Below are 23,940 nucleotides of genomic sequence, written 5' to 3' on the forward strand. Positions count from 1 at the left end.
TTATCTCTTGCTGTTCCTTTTGTCACCCACCCTCCCTCATAACGTACACATACTCTCACACACTCACTAACTCACAGACACTTTTTTTTCTTATTCTTTCTCACCAATATACAGTGGATGCTGTTCCCTCGTAGATCACGAGAGGGCGCCTGCAGCAGTCTCCAGTCTCGGCCTTTATTGTACGTGATGTACGTCTTCACTTGGTCATCTATTTTCTTGTTGGCCAAAAACATTCCTTTTATTCCTGCTACCTGTAAAAGCCAAGAGCAAAGCAGCACAGGAAGTCACTACATGTTCAATAACTGATGATTTACATCTGGCTGAAGGCATCAATTTTTGGCATGTGCTAATAGTGATAGTGATGAGTGGCGACCTCAATTAAGGCACTGGATTTCTCTCTTCGGGCCGGGTTTACAGAGCGAATGCTATCATCAGTAGTGTAATTATATGATAGTGAGATAGGGTGAGACTGAGATTCTTGTCAGCCTATCCATATGCACAACCTGTGCTGGGCAAGATCTATATTAAGATGTCGCAGAGAGATGATGTGTATTATATTATTATGATATTATCATCAGAGAGAAAGCACAGAGATTGTTTATGTGATAGTATACACATTTACATTTACACGCCATTCAGATTAGGTGAGAGAGGAGCAGATTAAACAGATCGGAAAGCTTTTAATGAAGAATTAATTAAGTTTAACTGGTGATTTTAGCCGAAAAGTTCCATTTAGTTTCAAAAAAGCAAAACTGATATACCTCGTATAGCTCGATCATGACGTTTCCCTCAGGTCCCATGCTGCTCATAACGCTCTCCAAAGCCAGTGTGTAGTACACTCCTCCAGAGTCTGAGACGTACAGGTTATAGGTGTCATTCTGATTCCACTCCTGGACCGCTGCCACCACTCGGTTTTCATCTGTACTGATCACGTGCAAGTCCTGGGAAGTAAAAGTAGGTATAGATATATGCCTTTAGGCTAACAGTAATAAATTACTTCCCATATGCTCAGCAGATAAGAGTCTTTAGGCCAGGAGTCTTCAATCTTGTCCATGAAGAATCGGTGTGGCCGCAGGCTTTCATTCCAACCAGGCAGGAGATATACCTGCTTCCACTTGCTTGATCAGTTCTTCTTGGGCTCCAATCAGCTATCAAGTGCGCTTCCTATTTGGCTGGAATAAAAACCTGAAATCCTCACAGGCCCTTGGTGGACAAGATTAATGTACGCTGCAATAGAATCTTGTGATATATATGACAATGTAGGAATAAACCTTTCACATGGCCACATTTCTAATATGTACAGTTCTGAAAAATATGAGTTTCCAGATCTTTCTTTTTTAGCCCCAAATACAATTCCAGCACCTCAATGTTTATATTTTCTACTTTAAAAAAAAAACACATTGTGGCCAAACTGAAATATATTTTTTGTATTTGATGTGCAAAACAATATCCTTGTTTTCTGCCGTTTATCTTTTCTTTGCAATTGCGATCTTGTTCGTGCAATGGCTTGCTCATCAGGGATAAATGCACACCATTCACCTTGATGTTGATTTCTGCTGCTTTGAGACAATGTCTGTTGTGAAAAACGCTATAGAAATAAACTTGACTTGACTTGACTGAGAAACGTTCATGATTTGTACACTTATTTACTGATTTAACATCATCCCAGAAGTTTTAATTATTCTGCAGATTTTTTAATCCATGTTTAGCATACATGAAATTTTAAGGTGAAGTGAATGAATACAGTGTAACCTCTACATATTTCCCAGTCTTCTCTTTCACTGATGTAAATTTGTTCTTGAATAAATGGCAAAATTGCAAAATATTGCAATGAATTATGAAAATGAATACTTTAAAATAGCAATTGAACTCCATCAATATTTAAAGGCAGGATGGTAGTTAGATTATGGCTTTTAGCAAACTTATTATTATTATTATTATTATTATTATTATTATTATTATTATTATTATGTTTATTTACTTGAAAATCAGCAATCAGCCCACCCTCGAACGGAAACGTACCCAAAGCATTCAATTTTCTTACATTTACATATATAAAAAGCAACACCTTTAGCCTTAATGTGATTTTCATTCGTAATCAAGCGGAGCTGAATATCAATGCAGTGGCGTGGAGTGAAAGGGATATGTGGAGAGTCAGGCTGATCCTGTCTTGCTGTGCCAGATCAGATTACTAATCACGATCAAACCTTTTTCTCGTTACCCAGTTCTGACACACAGCTAATATTCTTATTAGCTTTAAATTGAGCTTCTTGGGCGCATTTAACATTTAAAACGCATGCTGGCAATTTTGTGAATTTCATCTACCACAGACTGTGTGGGTTTCACCACACGCACACGCATGCACGCACGCACACACACACACACACACACACACACACACACACACACACGAAACCGAAACCGAATTGAAATAAATGCATTTAATTGTTACATGACTATTAGGGACTGTTTATGTCAGAAGATAAAGCATGCATATTAAATGTATACATTTACAAATATATATATATATATATATATATATATATATATATATATATATATATATATATATATATATGCTGCCACAGTTGTTCCATATGCATTACCTTTGGAAGTGTATATTTGGGAAGCTTCATTGGTGTGAACAGGTCTCGCCTTGATGACACGTAATAGATTGGCCGACCAGCCGTCGACACCTTTGGATAATAGAGACAGACACAGACACAAGTACAAGGGGTTACTTTTAGACCAGGTGGCAATTTACCAGCAAGTACAAGCAGCCCTCTGTAAATGCTGTTAGGTGTTAGAGACAATTTATCAGCTCTAAATTGCCTGGTCACTTTGTCACATTGAATCGCTTCCCGAATTTAGCCCACACTGTATGAGCTTTGTAGTTAGACAGAGACCAAAAAAAAACCCATACAGAACAAGATGATCGTGTATGCGGGATGCCTCTGTGAACTCGCACAAAGGCCAATTCCAGCTCTTTCTCATGGATGCCATCTTTCGCCGTGGTGTTTTTAACAGTGTCTGGTGAATCTGTCACCACTTCGGGGTAAGCCACAGCTCTATTCCCCTGCCATGTCACCTCCGTTTATTACTCACCTGCACAAACACATACTCGTCCTGCACCACCAGAGAATTGGGGTCGATGTAGCCGGGGAAAGGTTTGCCCTTGTTGGCCTCCGTACAGTTCTGCAGCTTGCAGGTGATGTACAGAGCCTCTGAAAGAAAATGTAATGAAAAAAAGTCATTACAGGATGTTCTGGCTTTAGGTAGAAAGCAGGGACAAATGCAATAAAGTGCTGCTAATGCGCTATACTAGATATAGAATGGTGTGGGAAAAAAAAAGTACAAACCCAATATCTATGTCTATTCACACTTCAGGTTGGTGCTGAATGACAGTGCAGCAGGGCTATTTCTTAATTTACTGTAAAATATATTGTTTAGATAAATTCCAAAAATATATTTTAAATATCAAATGCAAATCAGAGTGTGAGTTTTAGCAGATTTTAATTTTGCACAATTATTGAGTGCACATATAATTAATTAATGAATATTTAATATATTTTCATATAATACTGTATTTGTTTAATCATATATTAGGTATTACATCTACCTGTAATACAGATTACTATTAATGTCTACTAGTAGTATTAAGTACTACTAGCATTTGTTTCACTGGCTAGCTAGCTTTGCTTTGTCAATAAACAAAAGTTTTAATTAATAGAACAAGTTTGCTAAATAAATCACTGAGATAATTGACAATAGAAAAATTTGAAAAAAAATTGAAAGATTTCTGAGACTGAAATCACATCTGTGACATAAAAGCTAGTGTACTGGAAGTACAAATACAAGCTAGTTTCTTGCTAGTTAGCTAATAAATCTAGCTAGAAAGATATGGCAGTAAGGATAAACCTTTAAAGTTGTTTTAGTGGATGTTTAGTTATTTGCATGTTAATCTACAAAGATTTTTTTGGGGTACATTAATTGCTACTGGCTGCTCTATTGGAAGATTTAAAAATAAACATAAAAATACCAATTTAAACAATCAGTTATATAGCCCCCCATGTAGCAGGTTGCTAGTACAGTCTGTGCAATGGCAAGCTAGGTCACTGGCCTAATTAGCACATACTGAGCAGCACAGAACAGATCCTCACTTCACTTAAAATAATATAATATATTTATAGTGCTTAAGAATAAAGTACACTTCATTTTCTTTGTTTTATTTGGAATGATTCATTTATCTCTTGTATTTCCATAAAAGCTCATTTACAAATAAAAGCTCATGTGGAACAGGTTTAGATGTTTATATGCACTTTTGGTAGCATTGCATTTTAATTGCTTAATTTTGCTGAAAATTGCTTTAACCCTTTCCTGTATCTTTCAACATGCTTCTCATAATACTTCGCCTAATAATATATTCCTAATAATAATTCCTGTTGACATGACTGTTGTAAGTCGGTCAGGTTTGTGGGGCTCCTTGTACTACTGAGGTGCACTATCCACTTTTAAGCAAATGTTTCACAATTGGGATTGTGTTTATTTAATTAAAAGCCTCAGCTTTACTGATCACTTTTGTCACAAGATGACATTTTTCAGGTTCACATGAACCTTGCAAAAGAAAAAAAAAAAGTGATCATTTATCTATTGTTAATGCTGTACCTACTTCCTGAATGATGCAGTGCATGTATAAAATAGTCTGATGTCCTCTATATATAACAAATTTGGTGTAGGATGGTGGTGATGACCTGTAATGATAATACAACACTGTTGAAGTTAATTATTTTGCATTAATAATGCATCCTAAAGGGTTTTATTTCACAGCATTTTTCCCCATCAGGTTTTCAGCCTTATGTATTACAGTGTACATTTCATCATATCCACATTCTGCAGTTAGATTTGTCACTGAACAGTTGCAGTGCAGATATAATGGTGATAGGAAGCTAAAGATAAATTGTGCTGCCATTTTGGATAATAATGACAGCATTACGATGGCCTTGTTGAATGCCTAGTCTATCTAACTATTCCCTGAGAGGCCCAGCATTAAGCAGCATTATGTAGCTCAGAAATACCTTGCAAGCTACCATTCATGCATGTACTATATGGTCATTGAGAAACATGCTTGTGAGCTATAATGTGCTATTACCTTTGATTGCTGAAAGTTGCTGAAAGGCCAGCTGTGTAAATTATACACTATTTTTTTTTTTTTCAAAATTGGACATATTTAGATTTGACATGGTCTCTATTGAGGTAAACTTGAATAAATTGTTGGGAAAAAAAATCAGGAATTACTCAGTAATGATAGTTGACAGATCAATGATGTGAACTTACGTGTCTCTGAAATAGTAGTCTCCAGGTGAATCAGCCCCGGCTCTTTATCCAGACCCATTTTGGACCTAATGTGTGAGAGAGTTAGAGAGAATTTTGGATAACAAAGAATTTTTTTTTTTTTGCTCTTAATAAATGCAACTTTACTGAATACATTGAAACTGTGTTCACACAAAGCAAGAAAGAAAGAAAGAAAGAAAGAAAGAAAGAAAGAAAGAAAGAAAGAAAGAAAGAAAGAAACAAACAAACAAAGAAAGAAACAAAGAAAGAAACAAAGAGAGGATTTTGGTATTTAACATGTATAATATAAATGTTATATATAATTAAGATACTAAGCACTAATAAATAAAAAAAAGTAGTATGACTGTGAAGACCCTCAGTCATCAAGACTTCTAGAGATCTAAGAGCTTCTATAGACTGAAAAAGTCCAGTTGACATGACTAAAGTTTCAGATTAGAATTGAATATTGACAAGTTACTTTCCTTACTAAACCTGACTTTTAATAATGGCAAATCTAAACCTTGTAGACTTTTCAGAAATTAATCAAACTTTTTTATATAAATAATAGCAGGTATATGTGGCATTACTCTAGAGTCACTCTAGAGTACCTTAGCAACCCTTCACCTTTCAACGCCCCTAATCATTATTTTGACATAAGTCAGGGATACATCAACACCACTGTTAACCCTGAAAAACCTTTCTTGAAAAAAATGCCCACAGGTAGCACATACCATTCTAATTTTTCCTTTTATCCTGTCTTTTATTTTATTGTGCCACTAAAAAGTCATTATAACATTAAATATTTATTAAAGAGACAGTAAATGCTATGCTGAAGAGAAAAAGGTATTCTTAGTGTCTGTATTTATAAGACAGCATTGACGGTATTCCTCATACTACATCCAAGTTAGTTTTTAATCTTCCACAGCAAACATGTGAGATGGATCCTGCAAAGATGTCCACATCCTTTTATTTCTATTTATTTTATTTTTTTACAACCCTACCTTAGGTACAGTGATTGTGTTTGATGGGAAATCTGTAGCTGAGCTATACTTTTTGACCCATCTTCATTACACTCAGATTTAATATTTGGAACAATATTAAAAAGTATGAGAATTGAGTTTGATTTAAAATGGGTTCTTTAGTGTGAAAAAGCCCACTTCCACCCACAGATATCCAATCAACCAAGAAGGTAACTCCAATAATGCTTAAAGTCTAAAGACCTGGTAAATAAAATAACATTAACAATGACTAATGTACAGTTTGATAAATAATGCCTATGTACAAATGTACTTTTTAATTGTTTACAGAATCGTGTGCTATAGAAATTCATGAAAATCTAGTTAGTTGAGAGCCTGAAATCATACTGTCCTTAGTTAATGCAATTATACACTCAATTTGCTCCTTATTAGGAACACCTGTACACCTGCACATTCATGTTGTTATAAGATAATCCTGTAGCAGCAGGACCCTGCGTAAAACTCAAACACACAGCCCAAGAGCTTCAGTTAATCGTCATTAAACATCAAAATAAAAGAAATGAAGTGAATTTAACCATGGCATGGTTGTTGGTTGCAGAAAGGCTTGGTTGATTATTTAATAAAAAAAACTAAATCACTGGGTGAGGGACAATTCTATAGAGAAAAACACCTTGTTGATAATTGAGGTTAGAGAAAAATGGCTAGATTGGATTTAAATACCAGGAAGGATATAGTAACTTTCATAATCACACATTATGAAGGTGATGAGCGGGAAAGCAACTCGACGTGCACAAAATATTAAACCATAAGGTAGACTGGTTATAAATGCAGATCTGGTTACACACCTGTCAGTCAAGAGACAGACTCAGACACAGCTAACGGCAGAAAAAACAACCGGGTGAAGTATTTTTTTCTTAATCTTTGCAGTTTGTGTGAGACTGTGCTTATGATAGCCTCCGATTCTTATTCTTAACTGTCAGGAGTAAAACCTGACATGGCATTTTGCTGTTGTATCCAATCCACTGAAAATCATGAAGATGCTCACCATGATTGTAAAGAGTAATTCATTTAGTTACTCAGTTAGCTCAGACCAGTATGGTCATACTTCTCTTTCTCATGTTTCAGCATGCAGACCCTCAACAAACAGGACATTTTTTTCACCTAACACTTTGTACAAACCCTAGAGACTGTGTGAAAATCCCAGGAGATCATCAGGTTTAAAGAAACAAGTCCATCTGGTGCCAGCAACAATGCCATGGTCAAAGAAATCATAGTTTTTCCACATTGTGATGTTTAATGTAAAAATTTTAACTGTAGTTTTTGACCTGTATTTGCATGATTTTATACAATGCATTACTGCTAAATAATTGGTTGATCAGATAACTCTATGCATCTGTACAGGTTTCTAATGTTCCTAATTAAAGGGATGGTGAGAGTAAATTCTAATAGTCAATGTATTTGTATTGTTTGCAACATTATTGGAAAGTGTTTGCCACCATTATACAAATCTAGTGACTAAAAAATACAACAAATATAACAAAGACAAAAATATATGGCACCTTGTATCATGACAAACAAACATAGTCTTTTAGTGTCCCTGAGTAGTATTTAACACGGCATTTGCTGAGCTGCATTGATGTAAGTTTAATAAACTCTGTATGCACAGTAGGATGCCACCGTTCCCACGATTTAATCAGCATTTTGTGGCCTTTGCATTTTTAACAATTGTGTCAAGTGTCACTAAGTATAAATTACAACATTTATTGAAATTATGCCTGTGTTTTTATTAGCCTGCAGTTGTTTATTTGAACAAACTTTACAATTTCACAATTAACAAAGCAAGCAACAACTAGAATGCTCATTAGTGTCTCTGAGCCCTGATAGTGGAACTGCTAACACGTGGGCTGAGTTTGTTAAGGATTTTATTCAGATGTTGGAGCTCAGTACTGTCTAAAATGTTCCTTTGTTGATGTTTGACTAAAGCGTTCATATTCCAAAACCTAATCTCGGCCTAAATTGTCTCTAACTGTCTGGATTTTACTATTTGGGATTATCAGGAATTGAATAGGATATACAAAGCAAATAAGGCACAGACGAAGAAAGAGTGAGAAGATAAAGGCCTTTACGATTCTGTAGAAAGTTTCTTTTTCAGATCACTGTTCACTGGACAGAGGATCTCCAAGCTAATTGCATGAAGCCAGTTGCTGCATATGGAAATACATTAAAGAAAAGATCAACTGTACTGGCTGATTACCTGAATAAACATGCATCAGTGTAAAGATTTTGAACAAATTAATGATTAGGGTTAAATAGAAATAGAAATGTTTGGACAGAATAGGAAATTAATTCTCCAGTTGTGTGCCAACAGCAAAAAGTGCACTTAATAATAAGCAGTGCATCCATAAAGAGATCGCGGTTTTGCCCATGGTTTCTATTGGTTTAACAAGCTTGTGAAATCACAGGTTAAACCTAACCTAGATAAAGGTGACACAAAGGAAAAGTAACAGCTACCAGGTGTAAATAAGCGTCTTAGGTCCTGTATGCTTTACCCTTCAGGGAATTGGCTTTTCTGCCAGGAGGATTTTATTTGTGTTTGTTCTGACCGCTGTTTTAGCTGAGAAAGCAGAAAAGTGTAGGTTTCAGGTGTCTCCCTGTAAGTCAAAAATCATAAATTATACAGAAATGGTGTTGATGTTGGTACTACTGGGGCTTTAAGAAAGAACTCCTTTGGTAAGCCAGGAACCCACAAGTTCTCAAAAAAGAACACATTTGCCTTAAAGTGTATCTGAACAGTACTCATCCATTTATTGTATTCAAGCTGTTGAAGGTTAAAGGTTCAATATAGAGCCTTAGAGGGGTTTTCAAGATTTCTTTTTTTAGATCAGAGGTTTTCAGTCTTATTGAGGGCAAGTGTTGGTGCAGGGTTTTTTTTAATTTTTTATTTTAACCATGCAGAAACATGTCAACTCATTTAACAGGTATAATCAGGAGTGGCCTTTACTTGATTGGAAAGAAAACCACACTCATCCTTTAAGAATAAGATTGGACACCCCTGATTTGTATCCACACATTTTTTAAGGTTTTATGAGGGGTATAGTTGGGGTATAGTTCCTACACAGTGAGATTAAGCTCTTATTATAGTTTACAAAAAACTGTTAGTGGAAAATTACTTTTAATGACTGAAATAAAATTAAAAGAAAAGAAAACAATACTAAAATATACAGTAACTGCAAAAATGTCCACCTACAAAACAAACAGAAACTAAATACAATTTCAGAGAATAAAACTTGTGCCTTTTGGATGATGTTGCCCTGATTATGATGCAGAAGTTTTTTTGTATTATTATTTTTATTTCAATGTTTTCCTTCTGATATGTATATTCATATTTTATAAAAAAAAAAGAAATCTTTGAAATATCCTTGGAAAGTAAAAACAACTATAGTTTTTCAGTTTCAGACACATCTTGATGCATAAATGTTTTACGTGTAGTGTGTTTAATACTACATGTTTAAAAATATCAAAGCTCTTACCATATCACATATTAGAAACTGAAATGTAAATGTGATTATTTTTCGAAAGATAACAGTAAAATGCGTCATTTAATTGCTACTAATACTTGACAAAACACTAGTTATATGTTAAAAGCCATAATAAAAACTATATATAATGCTGCTGCATAGAAAGATTTATTTCTTTTCTGCACATTATAAGAGCTTGTTAGCAAGTAGTGGTGCAGGGTCAGCAATGATACAGCATCCCTGAAGCAAATAGGGTTAAAAGCCTTGCTAAAGGTCCCAGGAATGGCAGCGCTGGGGCTTGATCCCCCTGACCTGTTTATTAACCAAGACTTTTCTTTTCACATGCACAAAGTTTCACAAGAGGTCATTTTTCTTCTAAAATGTATAGCCTGATCATTGTTACAATGCTTGAATTGAAGCCAAATAGTTGAAGAAAAGCTAAAATATTATTAGATTTTTTTTTTTGTCTTGACTTTGTAAAACTATTATGTTAGTTGGCCTCATGCCCCTTAAAACTTGCCTATTTTTGATCTTGGGCCTGACAACATAGGTCTTAGTCATAGGATTTTATAGAACCCCACAATAGGAAAGGTTCTATAATTCAACCTTTTTAGACAGTGATAAAATCTTTTAACTCATAAACCTTTAAATTCTCGCTACTTTTTCCACTAAAGAATAGAACAACAGTGCTGTCCACTGTGAAACGAGATCTCACTGGAAATCCATGATCATATCCTCTATTTATTTCAGAGTGTTACAAGATGCAGGGCCTCAAACTAATCAATGCTGGGTATTCAAAAGAATGTGCCTACCAGTAGAATCGATTTGGCGCAACCCTTTCATGAACCAGCTGCCACCGTCGTCCAAACTCGACTGAGCTGTAAAGCTGCAGACAGAATGAAAAGGAAAAAGCAGAATCAATTAGTTAGAGTGAATGAAAAGCAAATGCTAAGAGACCTTCTCTGATTATATGATACAAACTGAACGAGTTCTTAGAAAAAAATAAGTTTGACCCAACCAGTATTGTCTTGAAAGACACTAGCTCAAAAAAAAACTGTATAATCCGTCTTAATAAAAGCAAATTTAAATTGAATGTTGGCAGCACCCATGAGGTTCTATCTCACTTCCTGATTCAAACATTGCATTATCCATCCACAAACAAGACAACAGCTGTGTTTATGTCTTCACAGCAGGCTTTCAGCATGAGAAAAAAACCCAGCCTAAATGGGTCTTGAAAAGAACTTGATTTAAAAAAGAAAAAATCTTTATAACATGCGAGGGTGGTCTCGCCAGGCATAGTGAGGCAGATCTAAAGCAGTGGGGTTTTTTGCAGTCTGTGTTAGCAAGCCTGTTCATCACTAGGGTGCTGAAATCTCACAATTTCACTGGCTTCCACAACTACTGCAGATGCCACTTGTGAGTAGATGGGTTTTGAAACAGGTAGATAGGTAAGATGAGTGAAAGAAAATTGGCAGTTTCACCAAAGTTGACTGAACCTTGAGATGCAATGAGAACCTTGTAATTAAAAAAAAAATAAAATAAAAATAAAACAACACTTAAAGCTTGGGGTTTTATACCTGGAATGAAATGTGGTGGAGTAGCCCAGAGCAAACAGGCCCATGTTAATATCTCATAAAACAGTTACAGCTACTAAGAACAGGAATAGAGCAACAAGAATCCAAAATAAGAATAAATTAATTAGAATAAACAGATAACATGTTGAATACAAATTCAGATGCCTTGGCCGCCTATGACCCTGTCACCGGTTCACCACTGTTCCTTTCTTGGACCACTTTTAAGAGATACTGACCAATGCAGACTGGGAACATCTCACAAGAGCTGCAGTTTTGAAAACGCTCTGACCCAGTCATCTAGACATCACAATTTGGTCCTTGTCAAACTTCATCAAATCCTTATGCTTGCCCAGTTTTCCTGCTTCTACCACATCAACGTTGAGGACAAAATGTTAACTTTTTGCCTAATATATACCACCCAGTAACAGGTGCCATGATGAAGTGTTATTCACTCAACGGTCATAATGTTATAATGTCATAATGGTATGCTTGTTTATTTTTATTTTATTTATAAGCATGACAGAAAGACTCACAGGGCATCTATTTGAGATGTTTATCTGGACTGTGATTCTGTGAGATGCAACAAAATTGTTGCAAAAATGGTTAAATGACTTGGGCTTGAGAAACAAGAAAGATGCTTTTTGTAGTTGTCACTTGCACTTTACAGCACTGTGAAATTCTTTCTTCACATGTCCCAGCAAGTTTAGGAGCACAGAGGGGTAAGGGCCTTGCTCAGGGGGCCCAAGAGTGACAGCTTGGCGATACCAGGGCTTGAAGTCCCAACCTTCTGTTCAGTAACCCAGCACCACATTTATTAATGAATTAATGTATAGTGTTATTGTTAAGGGACATTCATCATTCAGTCATCTACAGTAACTACCTGGTCAAGGATATGGTAGTTTAAATTAGGCTACTATTTGCTGTAAAACTGATCCAACTAAATTTGTTAGAAAATCGCAAATTTAGCAAAGAAAAATTATAATACAGGGTGCATGCCACTACAAATGTGCCCCAGGTTCTTCCTAAGTGAGGTTTGTATACAATACAAGACAATGAATATACCTGTCAATCATGACATCACGAGTTCATGGAAATTATTGTAGAGCCCTATAAAGTTATAAATACTTTGTCTTATTAACAGGATGTATAGTGTCCTGTGATTATACTGTAGATGTTTTATAAAAGTAATAACCATAGTAGAATGCAGTCTATCACAGCCTATTATACACAATCATTTAACACTTAAAAGATGTTCCATGTTCTTTGTTTCTTTGCCTTTGGTTCATACTATATTGTGCTATTGTTGAATTATATCAGAATATGGGCTATATTTAATAATACAATAATTATTTATCCATAATATTGTAATGTTAAATTATTTAAGCATGTGTATTTTTAATTAAATATTGTTGATTAAACACATTAAATAATGCTGTTGCTTTTTTGTTTCTCAAATCTACTCTAAAATAATAATGACTAAAATCACATGACTAACATGTCTTCTTTTTCTTTCCATTTCATATTTGCTTTGAGAATGTTGATGAAAAAGTATAGAGAAGATCAGAAGGAGATGCATTGTGTGTTTGTGGATTTAGAGAAAGCGTACTACAGGGTGCCGAGAGATGGGTTGTGGTATTGTATGAGGAAGTCAAGTGTAACAGAGATGTATGTGAGGTTGGTGCAGGACATGTATGAGGACAGTATGACAGCAGTGAATTGTGCAGTAGGAACAACGGACTGGTTCAAGGTGAAGGTTAGACTACATCAAGGATCGGCTCTGAGAACTTTCCTGTTTACAGTGGTGATGGACAGGTTGATGGACCAGGTCAGACAGGAGTCTCTGTGGACTATGATGTTTGTGGATGATATTGTGATTTGTGGTGAGAGGAGCAGGTTGAAAAGAGTCTGGAGAGCTGGAGGTAGGTGCTGGAGAGAAGGGGCATGGAATTCAGTAAGAGTAAGACAGAGCACATGTGTGTGAATGAGAGGGAGGGCAGTGGAGTGGTGCGGTTACAGGGAGAAGAGGTGGTGAATGTACCAGGGATCAAAAGTGCAAAGTAATGGAGAGTGTGTTTGAGAAGTGAAGAAAAGAGTACAGGCAGGGTGCAGTGGGTGGAGAAGAGTGGCAGGAGTGATTTGTGATAGAAGGGTATCTGCAAGAGTGAAAGAAAAGGTTTCTAGGACTGTGGTAAGACCTGCTATGTTATTTGGTTTAAAAACATTGCTTAGTCCATCCAAGATTTTATTTTTAAATAAGAATTAAGGTTTGTTCAGTAGGCAGGTTGGGAATACGGATTAAGTTTTGGTTTTGCAGATTTTCAGGAGCAAAACAGATTTTTCAATCCTATTGTACTTTTTTGTAGATTTTAGATTCCAACACTGACAATTTGGCCTGTGCTTCACGTTGTTTGTCCTTTACATTTCAATAGATACAGCTGAATAAATTGGGTGTCAATTGGAAATTAAATTTTTCAAGAAACACTTCACACAACTATGCTTTTAACAGTTGTGCTTTGCTAATAGGATTTGTTTTTTCGCTTGCTGGAAATGAAACTGTATCTTTGAGGAAAAAAAAATTATTCTGTGAGAAAAATGTCAACACAAATTGCTGATTTGTTTGCACCGAGGATTTGGAGAGAGGATTTAATTAGTTTGGTGATAGTGTTTTTGTTTGTGCTAGTTTTCACGTTCTTTTTTCCCCTATGCGTGGGCGACCGTGCATGGTGCACAAACAGTCAGCAATTATCCATCAGACGGACGATAACGTTATTTGTTAGTGCTTATTTCATCTTAATTGTATTGGTGGTCTCTTCTCAAGGGTGAAGTCAATGTTAAATTTAAAGTAAGTAAAACTGTGATCACAGACCGTGACTAAATTTTCGCATGGTGTTACATAATTCCTGCATGACTGAGTTCTCCGAACATCTTTCGTTCTCTATTTGTTTTTATCACATCTCTGTATGTTTGACCTCATCCCTTTCTATGCTCCTGTATATTTTATTCTGCTGCAAATGTGTAAAGGTGTAAAAAAACAGAAAACACTCCATAATTGATTAGGTCTGAAACAAGTTTGGAAAGAGCTCAAATACAAGGACTGTATTTTAATAATCTTAATTCCAGATTACTGAGGAATCAAAAACAGTTTTATTTGCAAGACACTAGTGGCTGTGTTTCACTAAAATAAATTTGCCTGTATTACTTTAGTATTGCATTTTTAATGTATACTTTTTTAACAATCTCAATTTACAATCAGCTTTATTTATTTATTTTTAGAACTGAAAAATGTTCTATGCATTTTCACATTGATGTGTTCACAGATCTTTAGTTCAATATATAACATTACAAATAATATACCGTAATTTCCAGACTAATAAGCGCACCTAAATATAAGACTTTTAAAAAAATGTTTTATTTTGAACATAAATACGCCGCACATCTCTATAAGCCGTAGGTGCCTACATTAAAACAAATGAATTTTACACAGGCTTTAACGAACGTCAGTGACTGTTACACGGCTTGTATCTAAACAGTAGCCTACCAAGAAAGTCATTGGTCACTGTCTTCCTCCACCTGCGCACTGAAACCACTGAATGTGTCAGCCATTCATGAAAGAGTCAACCATTCATTCATTAGGCTTTCCGTTATCCATCCTTTCTTGTTGACTTTCACAACAATTTCTTTCTGGAGTTTTTTTTTTGCCATTGCTGGGCTCTCCCGTGCAACTCAGAACACAGGTGAAATGCATTTTTTCATGCCCAGTTGTTTTCAGCGTGACGAATGATTCACATTTCCCGTTGACAGTCCGAGTGAGAGGCGGGTCAAACGTCAGAGGAACCTCATCCATATTTATGATATTGTGTAGGCCGATTCAGTGGAAGTGCGCTTGATTTAATATAAAGAGTTTCATTGGTTCACCTGAACCCGTTCTGCAATTTCATTAGTCTAATGTTACGGGGCTCAGTTTTTTGGCTTGTGAAACCAGGAAAAAACCCAGGAAAAATCCATAGATGAGCTGCTTCACTGTTTAAGCCGCGAGGTTCAAAGCGTAAAAAAGTAGCGGCGTATAGTCCGGAAATTACGGTAAGTATGTTTTGAAGCCATTTGAGCTGGAGCTTCTGCATTAATGTTATGATTATACAATATGTGAGAATGGACAATGATTATTGTATATGAGTGCATGGCTCAATGTAACAATATTTTTAATGTTTATAATAGTGAATTCATAGTAAATTACTACAACTGCTGCTACTACTACCACTATTACTACTACTACTACTACTACTACCACTCTTACTACTATTACTACCATTGCTACCACTATTAATACTACTACTACTTCTACTACCACTACTACTACCACTGCTACCACTATTACTACTACTACTACTACTACTACTACTACCACCACTCTTACTACTACTACTACTACCACTATTACTACTACTACTACTACCATTGCTACCACTATTAATACTACTACTACTATTACTACTACTACCACTGCTACCACTATTACTACTACTACTACCACTATTACTACTACTACCACCACTACTACTACTACTACCACTGCTACTACTACTACTACTACCACTATTACTACTACTACTACTGCTACCATTGCTACCACTATTAATACCACTACTACTATTACTACTACTACCACTGCTATCACTATTACTACTACTACTACTACTAATACTACTACCACCATTGCAAAATATATTAAAATATGAAATTCGCCACTGGAACAAGCTTTTTTTTTTACACTTTAATATTATAAAAATGCATCCATTAAATATTATATTTTTAATATGTGCTCTAAATTTGAAACCATTAAATTGTTTGCCTAGTGAGTTAAACATTTAAGCACAGAGTTTAACTGTGCAGCTAATAAAATCGCTCACTGCACTGGGGAGCTGAGAAGCAAGGGTTTAACTTGATAACAATAGGATTAGTCTGAAAGCGATACCTACACTGCGGTTGCAGTGATGCCAAAAGCATCTGCTCAGGCTTCAGCAAGTTAGAAATGCAAACAGGTTTTTACCACACACAGTCCACAGCACCACTGGCACCATCTGGTCCCTCAGGGATTTTCTCACATATGGTTAGTTTGGATTCCGGCACTATGGTTTACTTTTGATCACTAGATGCAGTCTTGTATGTATCAATACAGCTGCACAGCTTTCATGCACATAACAATACACAAAGCTAACAGCAGTGGCCCGGCTGGCTAACATTAGCTACATTATATAGCTTAAAGTATGTGGCTGCCTGGCCATGACTCCCATATGTGAGCCTACTGCAAACTTTTGCCGACACAGTTAATGGCACATATTGTCTTATATATTTGTATGCTGCATCATGACAATTTCCTAACACCAAAAGCAGTACTAGATAGTCAATGTCCAGTGCACAAAACAAGTTCCATGATTAAATGGTTTGCTAAGGCTGGAGTTGAGAAACTCGTCAACTATCCTGTCCTGCACAGAGCCTCAACCTCAGCCTCTGAATCTCAATCTTAATCTCTGTGATTAATTAAAATGCCAATTACACAATTGGTCCAACTTCTCTGTTGAACCTCACCAATCTAAAAGGAACATTTTTTAAATATTTAAAATGGGTACGACTAAGTTTTGAACTGAACTGAACTATCAGTCAGTTGCATTTCCTGGTTACTTGTATTAGCTGCTCTCCATTTGCCTGCACCGTTCTGGAGAGGATGGGCAGAGAAGTTGAACAAAGGCACCTACTGTGAAACTGCCATTAGAATTCATTTGAATTCATCCCAAAGGTTATGCTTATGATACCAAACTGTCTAATTATCAAATATGGTTTTATTTCATTTCATGGATGTGGCGAGAGAGAAGTCAGCCATACTGTAGTTGTCTCTCGGCAGCCACCAGGGCTGGCATTGAGTGGTCGATGGCCCCACGCAACTCTATGATGTTGTAGTTTTTAGTGTCGTCTCCCTCGTCCAGCTTTTAAAGCAGTTCAGCCTAAAAGGCTTGTAAGACTGCCATGGTGTGCAGGCAGACACCGACTTTACTCGCCGCCGTGTATGCTTTGCCCATCAGAGCCGAGAAGTTCCGAAAGGGCTTGGTGGGCATTACCGAGGCCTTAAGGGATGATGCAGCGCCGGGGAAGAGATAGACAGCCAGCGCCTCTTCGACCCTAGGAATCGTCCCATAACCGCACTCTTTCAGCCCCACTACATTAGAGTAGCAGGAGACATTGGGGCTAAAGAAGGCAGGCCAAATATGGGTTATTCCATGACCTGGACACCTCAGATCCGAAAAGATCGGCAGCCCCTTGTGTGGAGGCAATGGCCTAGGTCGCAGGAAGTGTTCATTTAATTTATTTTGGGAAAGCTGCTTCTGTTCTTCGGCTGGCTAGACTGGCTGTAGTGGACTGGCTGCGGAGGCATGTCTACGGGTTCGTCCATAATGGCATCCGCCTTATCACTAGTAAGAGCACTCCCCTGGAAGAGCATTCTCCGGGAGCGGAGCATATGCATGGACATGCGTCCACAGTGCGAGCAATCGGCATCCTCGAGAGTGCTCCGCCCCAAACAAGCTACGTGTAGCAGCCTGAAGATTGCTTGCTTCTTTTTTCAAATTTTTTTTGTTTGTTTTACCTCTTTACCAGTACTTAACTGTACACAGACACTCGCAGAGCACTTTCTGAACAAACATAAGCTAGCGCCGTGTCATTTTTGGACAGATTACACACGTGATTTAGAGCGTGGACACGCAGAGGTGTTCCCAAAGCGTTGTTGAAACAGCTTGAGTTCCTGAAGGGGAACCTGATGTTCAAGGCTGATAGAGATATGTGCCAGAGGACCTGCAGCTGTAATGGAAGCCAAAGGTGGTTCTATCTTTCTCATGTTCAAATGGCAGATATGGAATGATAAAAATCTAAAAATCTTAAATCTATTTTATTTCCAATTTGAAACACTACAAAATATGGAGTGTCATTTTACAAGGTACTGTTCTCTGTTCAGCAAGAAATAAACAAAATTGTATCTTCTCTTTAACATCAAATTTCTGGGTCACACTAGGTCTCCATGGGTGTACATTACCTGGGTATGAAAGAAAATCTACATTTGTTTGCAATTTGTATATCAAATGATTAATCCCCTGATTGATTTAATCTTACCATTACCATGTTGTGCTGGCCATGTATCATTTGATACCATCCTGCTTATTCCCACTTGCCTGCTTTGTTAATTAAAAAGCTCTGCTGGTAGCTGTTAATGTAACACTGTGGCAATGCACTGTGTGACTCCTGTGTCCTTTAATAGCTGAGTTGCAAGGCATAAAACCCAAAATACAGATTTGCAAGAGTCACATACTTTCTGATCGTGGCTATAAGCGAGAATCCAATCCTCCTGCTCGGGATGGAAAAGCAGGCTGAGCACATAGAAGCCGAGGCGGTATTTCTGATATGTGGCGCCTTCATCCGTGCTGATCAGCAGACTGTTCTCCACCTCTGGGTCTGTCAGCAGCATGATCTGGATCAAAGTGTGATAAAATCAAAACAAATCCTTTCAGTCAAATACTTGAAAAGTCAAATCCTCTCAGTCACAACACTTTACCATGAAGTAAGAACATGCACTTGAGTCAAAGATAGGAGGTGTCTGCTAACATTATGCAAATCCTAACTGGACTTCAGTTGTGGTTAGTGTCTTTTTTTTACAGCTTCATTAATCTGTCATAATCAATATGTTACAGAAAACTAAGTTAATATAGGAATACAAACCATTTGGATTATATGCTTTCAGTTTGATGTTTTGAAGATTTCTATTCACCAACAATGTTTACATTTAGAGAATTATGCAGACATCCTTATCTTCTTTTTTTTTTGTTGTTGTTGTTTTTTCATGCTAGCAGAAATAAGTCAAGGTTTAAGAATACTATCACTGTTTAAATATGTTGAAAGTCTGGCAGGCTGAATGAAAGTCTATAGATGGTTTCTACTGCTGCTAACTATAGCAAACAATCCAGACATGGCATTCCATAAATGTATTTTTATATGTTATTTCTTAAAACCCAATCAAAACTAAATCACCCCAAAAACTCTAATTTTCAAATGTTGTATTTAATATATATGCTTCACTGAGGGTCATTAAAGACTAAGGCACTTTCTAATATGTGGACAAACTTTTATATTAGTTATACACTGTACTGGGATGAACTGCAGGATTCCGATTTTCTGAAACATGGTTCAGTTTATTAGCGATATACAATACGGAACTCTTGACGAGTGCTGCAACTGCCGAGTACCGAATAAGTCGGTGGTAGCAATTTTAACCACTTTAGGAGCCATGATTTGGGCTTAAAATGCAAAGCGAGCACAAAAGAGATTGCTATGGCACTGTTCGTGAGCTAACATGATACCCTTCATGAATCTGTTTTACCAAAAGACTGAAGTGCTCATGAGATCATCGCAAGAGTCGGTGAGTGCCAAAACACTTTTCATTTTGTTATAACATGACGTGGACCAAATCTGACGAGTCCTGCAGCCGACGGGTCCCGATGTATTACTGTATATGTGCGTGAAACACATGCAAAATTTTAGTGAACAATTTCCCATTCACAATGTGATTCATTAATAGTCAAAGTCACCATGATTTTATTGCTCCCTAAGATTGGGTGTGTACTACCAATGGAACCTTGTATTCTTTTTGTATGTAAGTTTTAGTGCATCTAAATAAAAATCTGATGTGTTTCCCCCAGCTATGTGGTTTCTTTAATCAGGGACCAAACCACACTTTGGTCAGATCAGAGTAAATGGTCTGACAGCACCTGAGTGAGATGGCCTCAGTTCAGGTTCCAAGTGATTTCAAAGCAATTTGGATCGATCCTCTGTAGAAACTGAACCAAGCATGCCTTGTATTTTAGCGTTTGACATTTTTTAAATCATTCTCTACATGTCCTTCATGCGTGATTTGAAAATGGTCGCTCTACATTTATGTTTCTGTATTTCTAATTCTAATTCTGTTCCTCTGTCTGACACACACACACACACACACACACACACACGCACACACACATGAGCACTGCATAGGAATTAAAATGTGTGTATGTTTGTCTGGGCACTTGAAGCTGATTTGTTTGTATTTATCATTATCACCTCGGGGAAGGTGAATAAAAAAAACAACACAAAAAAAAAAAAAAAAACAGATTGCACGGCTAGATCAATGTGCTGTGTCTGATTCGAAAAGTTTTTAAAGGTCAGAGCTTCTGTCAATTACCTAACACAATAAAACAGCATCACTCAAATTGTAGGACTTTCTAGCCCCCTGCCATGACTAATCAATTTTCATGTGTAATCAAATTACTTTCATTTAGACCTCCTGCTAAACCTTATGCATTTATGTTAATGCTGATAATTCATCAGGGAGGTTTGTAATAAGGTGCACAGTTTAGCAACAGAAATTAGGACATTTAAAGTCAAAAGTACAAAATGTCTATGATTGAGCTATATATAATGGGGTACAAAGTAAAGTACTGTTTAAAATACATTGTGAGTTTCATAAAAAGCACTGCAGAAGAACAGCATTGAGTGTACAATTGAAATGTTAGAAGGTTCAGAGTGTCACTGTGGTCAACAAAAACGATATCTTTATATTTAGTTAGTTAGTTTTTTTATTGTCTTCAAGATTTAATTTCAGTACACTGTAGGATTTTTTTTCTTGAGAACACTAGGTACAAGACAGGAGAACACCATTTGCACACACATTCACCAAGAAGCAATCTAGTGTAGCCAATTCTCAAGGGAAAAAAATGTAAGAGAACCCAGAGGAAACACTCACAGACCTAGGAAAAGCATGCTAAAAAGGCCTGATCTCAATATCAAACTAGGCACAATGCAGCTATGAGTACTTTACATTCATTTATTTCACAAATGCTTTGGAAATATTTAGTATACAAGTGATGGGGGAAAAAAAACACAGGCATATACTGTAGTTGAACAGTTGAGGTTTAAAGGGGCCAGTGGTGATTCCACACATAGTGTGGATATAAAGTTCACAAGTTTCCAGCAGTCATTTACATACTGTAAAACCTTAATGTACATTTCACCCTATATATATATCATCACAAAAGTTTCAAAATGTATACACATTACACCTCCTCACTAACATTGCACACATCTCCCTGGTTACTGCCTAGCTGTAGAGTCTATAAAGTATTGTGAAGTCTTTCTAATCTTAATTTCTGCCATTTCTGACCCATGTTTGGACACTTGCCTGTTGATCACTGCTTTGAATTTTTGCCACCCTTGCATGAATTAAAACTTTAATTTTTACTTTGTTAATAAAACATCCAGCACATGGATCCTCAACCATCTCCCTAGATTATATATGCATGTAAAATATAACAGAAAGCCAGTTATATAAGAAACAGATTGACAAGTTAATTTATTATGTCGAGTGTCTTTTATTAACAGTGATAGATCGAGTTAGCAAGTTTGATTATCAGAGGTGCAAAAAATAGTATCTGAAAGTAAAAAAAAAGTATAGAAGTTGTGAAATCTTACTCAGAAAAACCTTAACTTTTGTTTTGTTAAAATTAAGAAAATTTATTTTATTAATGCAACTGTATATATCTAGCAAGGCCTCTTCCTGTTTCTAATATAAAGGACATATCCATTTGTCCTGATTCTACAGCTGTTATACACTTACAATTTTTTCACCATCCGAATTATTTTATTTGGACAAACTGCATTATGCCTTAGATCAAGTCAAACCAAGAAGCTTTTATTTTTATTCCAACCATATATAGCTGAAACATTACACAGTCAAATAAGACAAGCTTCCTCCAGAACCCTGGTGCTACATACAACATAGAGCTACATCACACAACATAGAGCTACATCACACAACATAGAGTTACATCACACAACATAGAACTACATACAGAACACAGAGCTAAGGACTAAAGTAACCTTTCCTAGCCACATAAAGTGCATCGTGTGCAACCTAGTGCAAACAGTGCAGGCAAAAAACAGTTCAGACAGACAACACAAGACAATGTGGGACAGATACACAAAACACAAAATAGCACCAAACAGTAAACCTACTGTATAATATGTTATACAGTACAATGTGCAAAAGAGAGCTGTATACAAGAGTGTTTTTTTAAAACATAAACACAATGTTGTGCAAAACAGCAAGAGCGGCAGTAGAGAGTAGTAGTGAGGAACCATCACAGAGGACTATACTAAGAAATGCTAATTATAATTAACAAGTGTGGTTACCATCCAAAACACTCGCATATCAGTCAATGTTGGGGAAGCAGTGAAACTGCAGTTATTCAATTTATACTACTAAGATTAGGAGCTGGAGCATATGAATCTTACACAGTGTCATTGGTGTCATAGTGTCATTAATATTATTATGCAAAAGACAAGTTATAATTTCCCAGGGAAGAGAACAGTCAACTCAAATAGAAGTAACAATTGTTGAATAAACTCACATTGTCTATTAGCTTTTGAGATAAGCAGACATACTTAATGAAATGAAATATGGAACATCACATTACCTAAAAAAAATAATAATAATAAACCAAATGGTGTATAAACTTCTGAGACAAATAAATTGCTCCTGTTTATTTATTTATTTATTTTTTTGCTTGTTTCTGAAAAAAATAAACATCATCCAGTGGTTTTCTCGTATCCAGTTTAGGTATCTTTATATTGTATACACCAAACATCTCAGAGCACAGTGATAATGCTTCTTTTGGACATTTCATTTCTAGTTGAATAAAAGTTTCATTACAAATTGTATATGTAAAATCATAAAAAAAGAAAATTGGTATATGGTATGGCCCATTTCTGCATTATGATTATGTGCACAGCTGGAATTTTTAATGTGGTCTCAGACTTGCATATTGGCGAAGCAAAATTCATGACTTGCCGATTGGACTGATTTTTCAAAGTGTATTTGCCAGGTGGACAACTGACAAGTAGGTTTAACAAGCAGAAAAAATTTTAAAGGTTGTATTGGGATTAAAACATAATGTTTCAATAAAAAATCCATAATCTTAACTGCTAACCTAACTGCATTTTGCCATTCCATGTTCCACTTCAATAATTGTAGAACTATGTTCGCAGAAGCAAAGTTTTTAGAATCTCTAAAAATGTGTGTGTGTGTGTGTGTGTGTGTGTGTGTGTGTGTGTGTGTGTGTGTGTGTGTGTGTGTGTGTTTGTTTGTTTGAGCACATATAACATGTAACATGTACAGTTAAACGTGTTAAATGAAAATGAATATAAGCCAAAATTCAAAAATGTCTTTTAAATTAAATACAAGAAAGAACACTACAGGTCATAGCTGAAATGTTGGTCAGAGTCCTCATTTGCTTCTGGTAAGGTTTTGGAAAGGTCAGCTAAGTCCATAGTAATATTCTGTATATAATAATTGGCAAAATTACAGTTTAGTCCAGAAATTAAGACCCTGCTTCACCACTAAAGACCTGTTTATTGACAGCAAAACTGTTATTGCAATCCATATCACCCTCAGACTCTCTTTGACAATGA

At 36.3% G+C, this 23,940-nt stretch overlaps 1 protein-coding gene across 2 annotated transcripts in view; it reads right to left on the reverse strand.

Annotated features, from left to right (window-relative positions):
- Window positions 1-23,940, reverse strand: part of LOC124378226 (VPS10 domain-containing receptor SorCS1) — a 208,057-nt gene that overhangs the window by 44,097 nt on the left and 140,020 nt on the right. For both annotated transcript variants that reach the window (XR_006924183.1, XM_046837783.1), the window contains exons 4-10: window positions 18,755-18,913; window positions 10,639-10,712; window positions 5,335-5,399; window positions 3,106-3,224; window positions 2,607-2,696; window positions 762-941; window positions 105-251 (exon numbers count right to left, since the gene is read on the reverse strand). Coding sequence is in view for 1 of the 2 variants with exons in the window: in XM_046837783.1 (XP_046693739.1) it covers window positions 105-251; window positions 762-941; window positions 2,607-2,696; window positions 3,106-3,224; window positions 5,335-5,399; window positions 10,639-10,712; window positions 18,755-18,913 (834 nt within the window). In the remaining variant the exon portion in view is untranslated. The remainder of the gene's footprint in view (window positions 1-104; window positions 252-761; window positions 942-2,606; window positions 2,697-3,105; window positions 3,225-5,334; window positions 5,400-10,638; window positions 10,713-18,754; window positions 18,914-23,940) is intronic.

Source organism: Silurus meridionalis, chromosome 24, assembly GCF_014805685.1.
Source record: "Silurus meridionalis isolate SWU-2019-XX chromosome 24, ASM1480568v1, whole genome shotgun sequence".
Classification (NCBI taxonomy): domain Eukaryota; kingdom Metazoa; phylum Chordata; class Actinopteri; order Siluriformes; family Siluridae; genus Silurus; species Silurus meridionalis.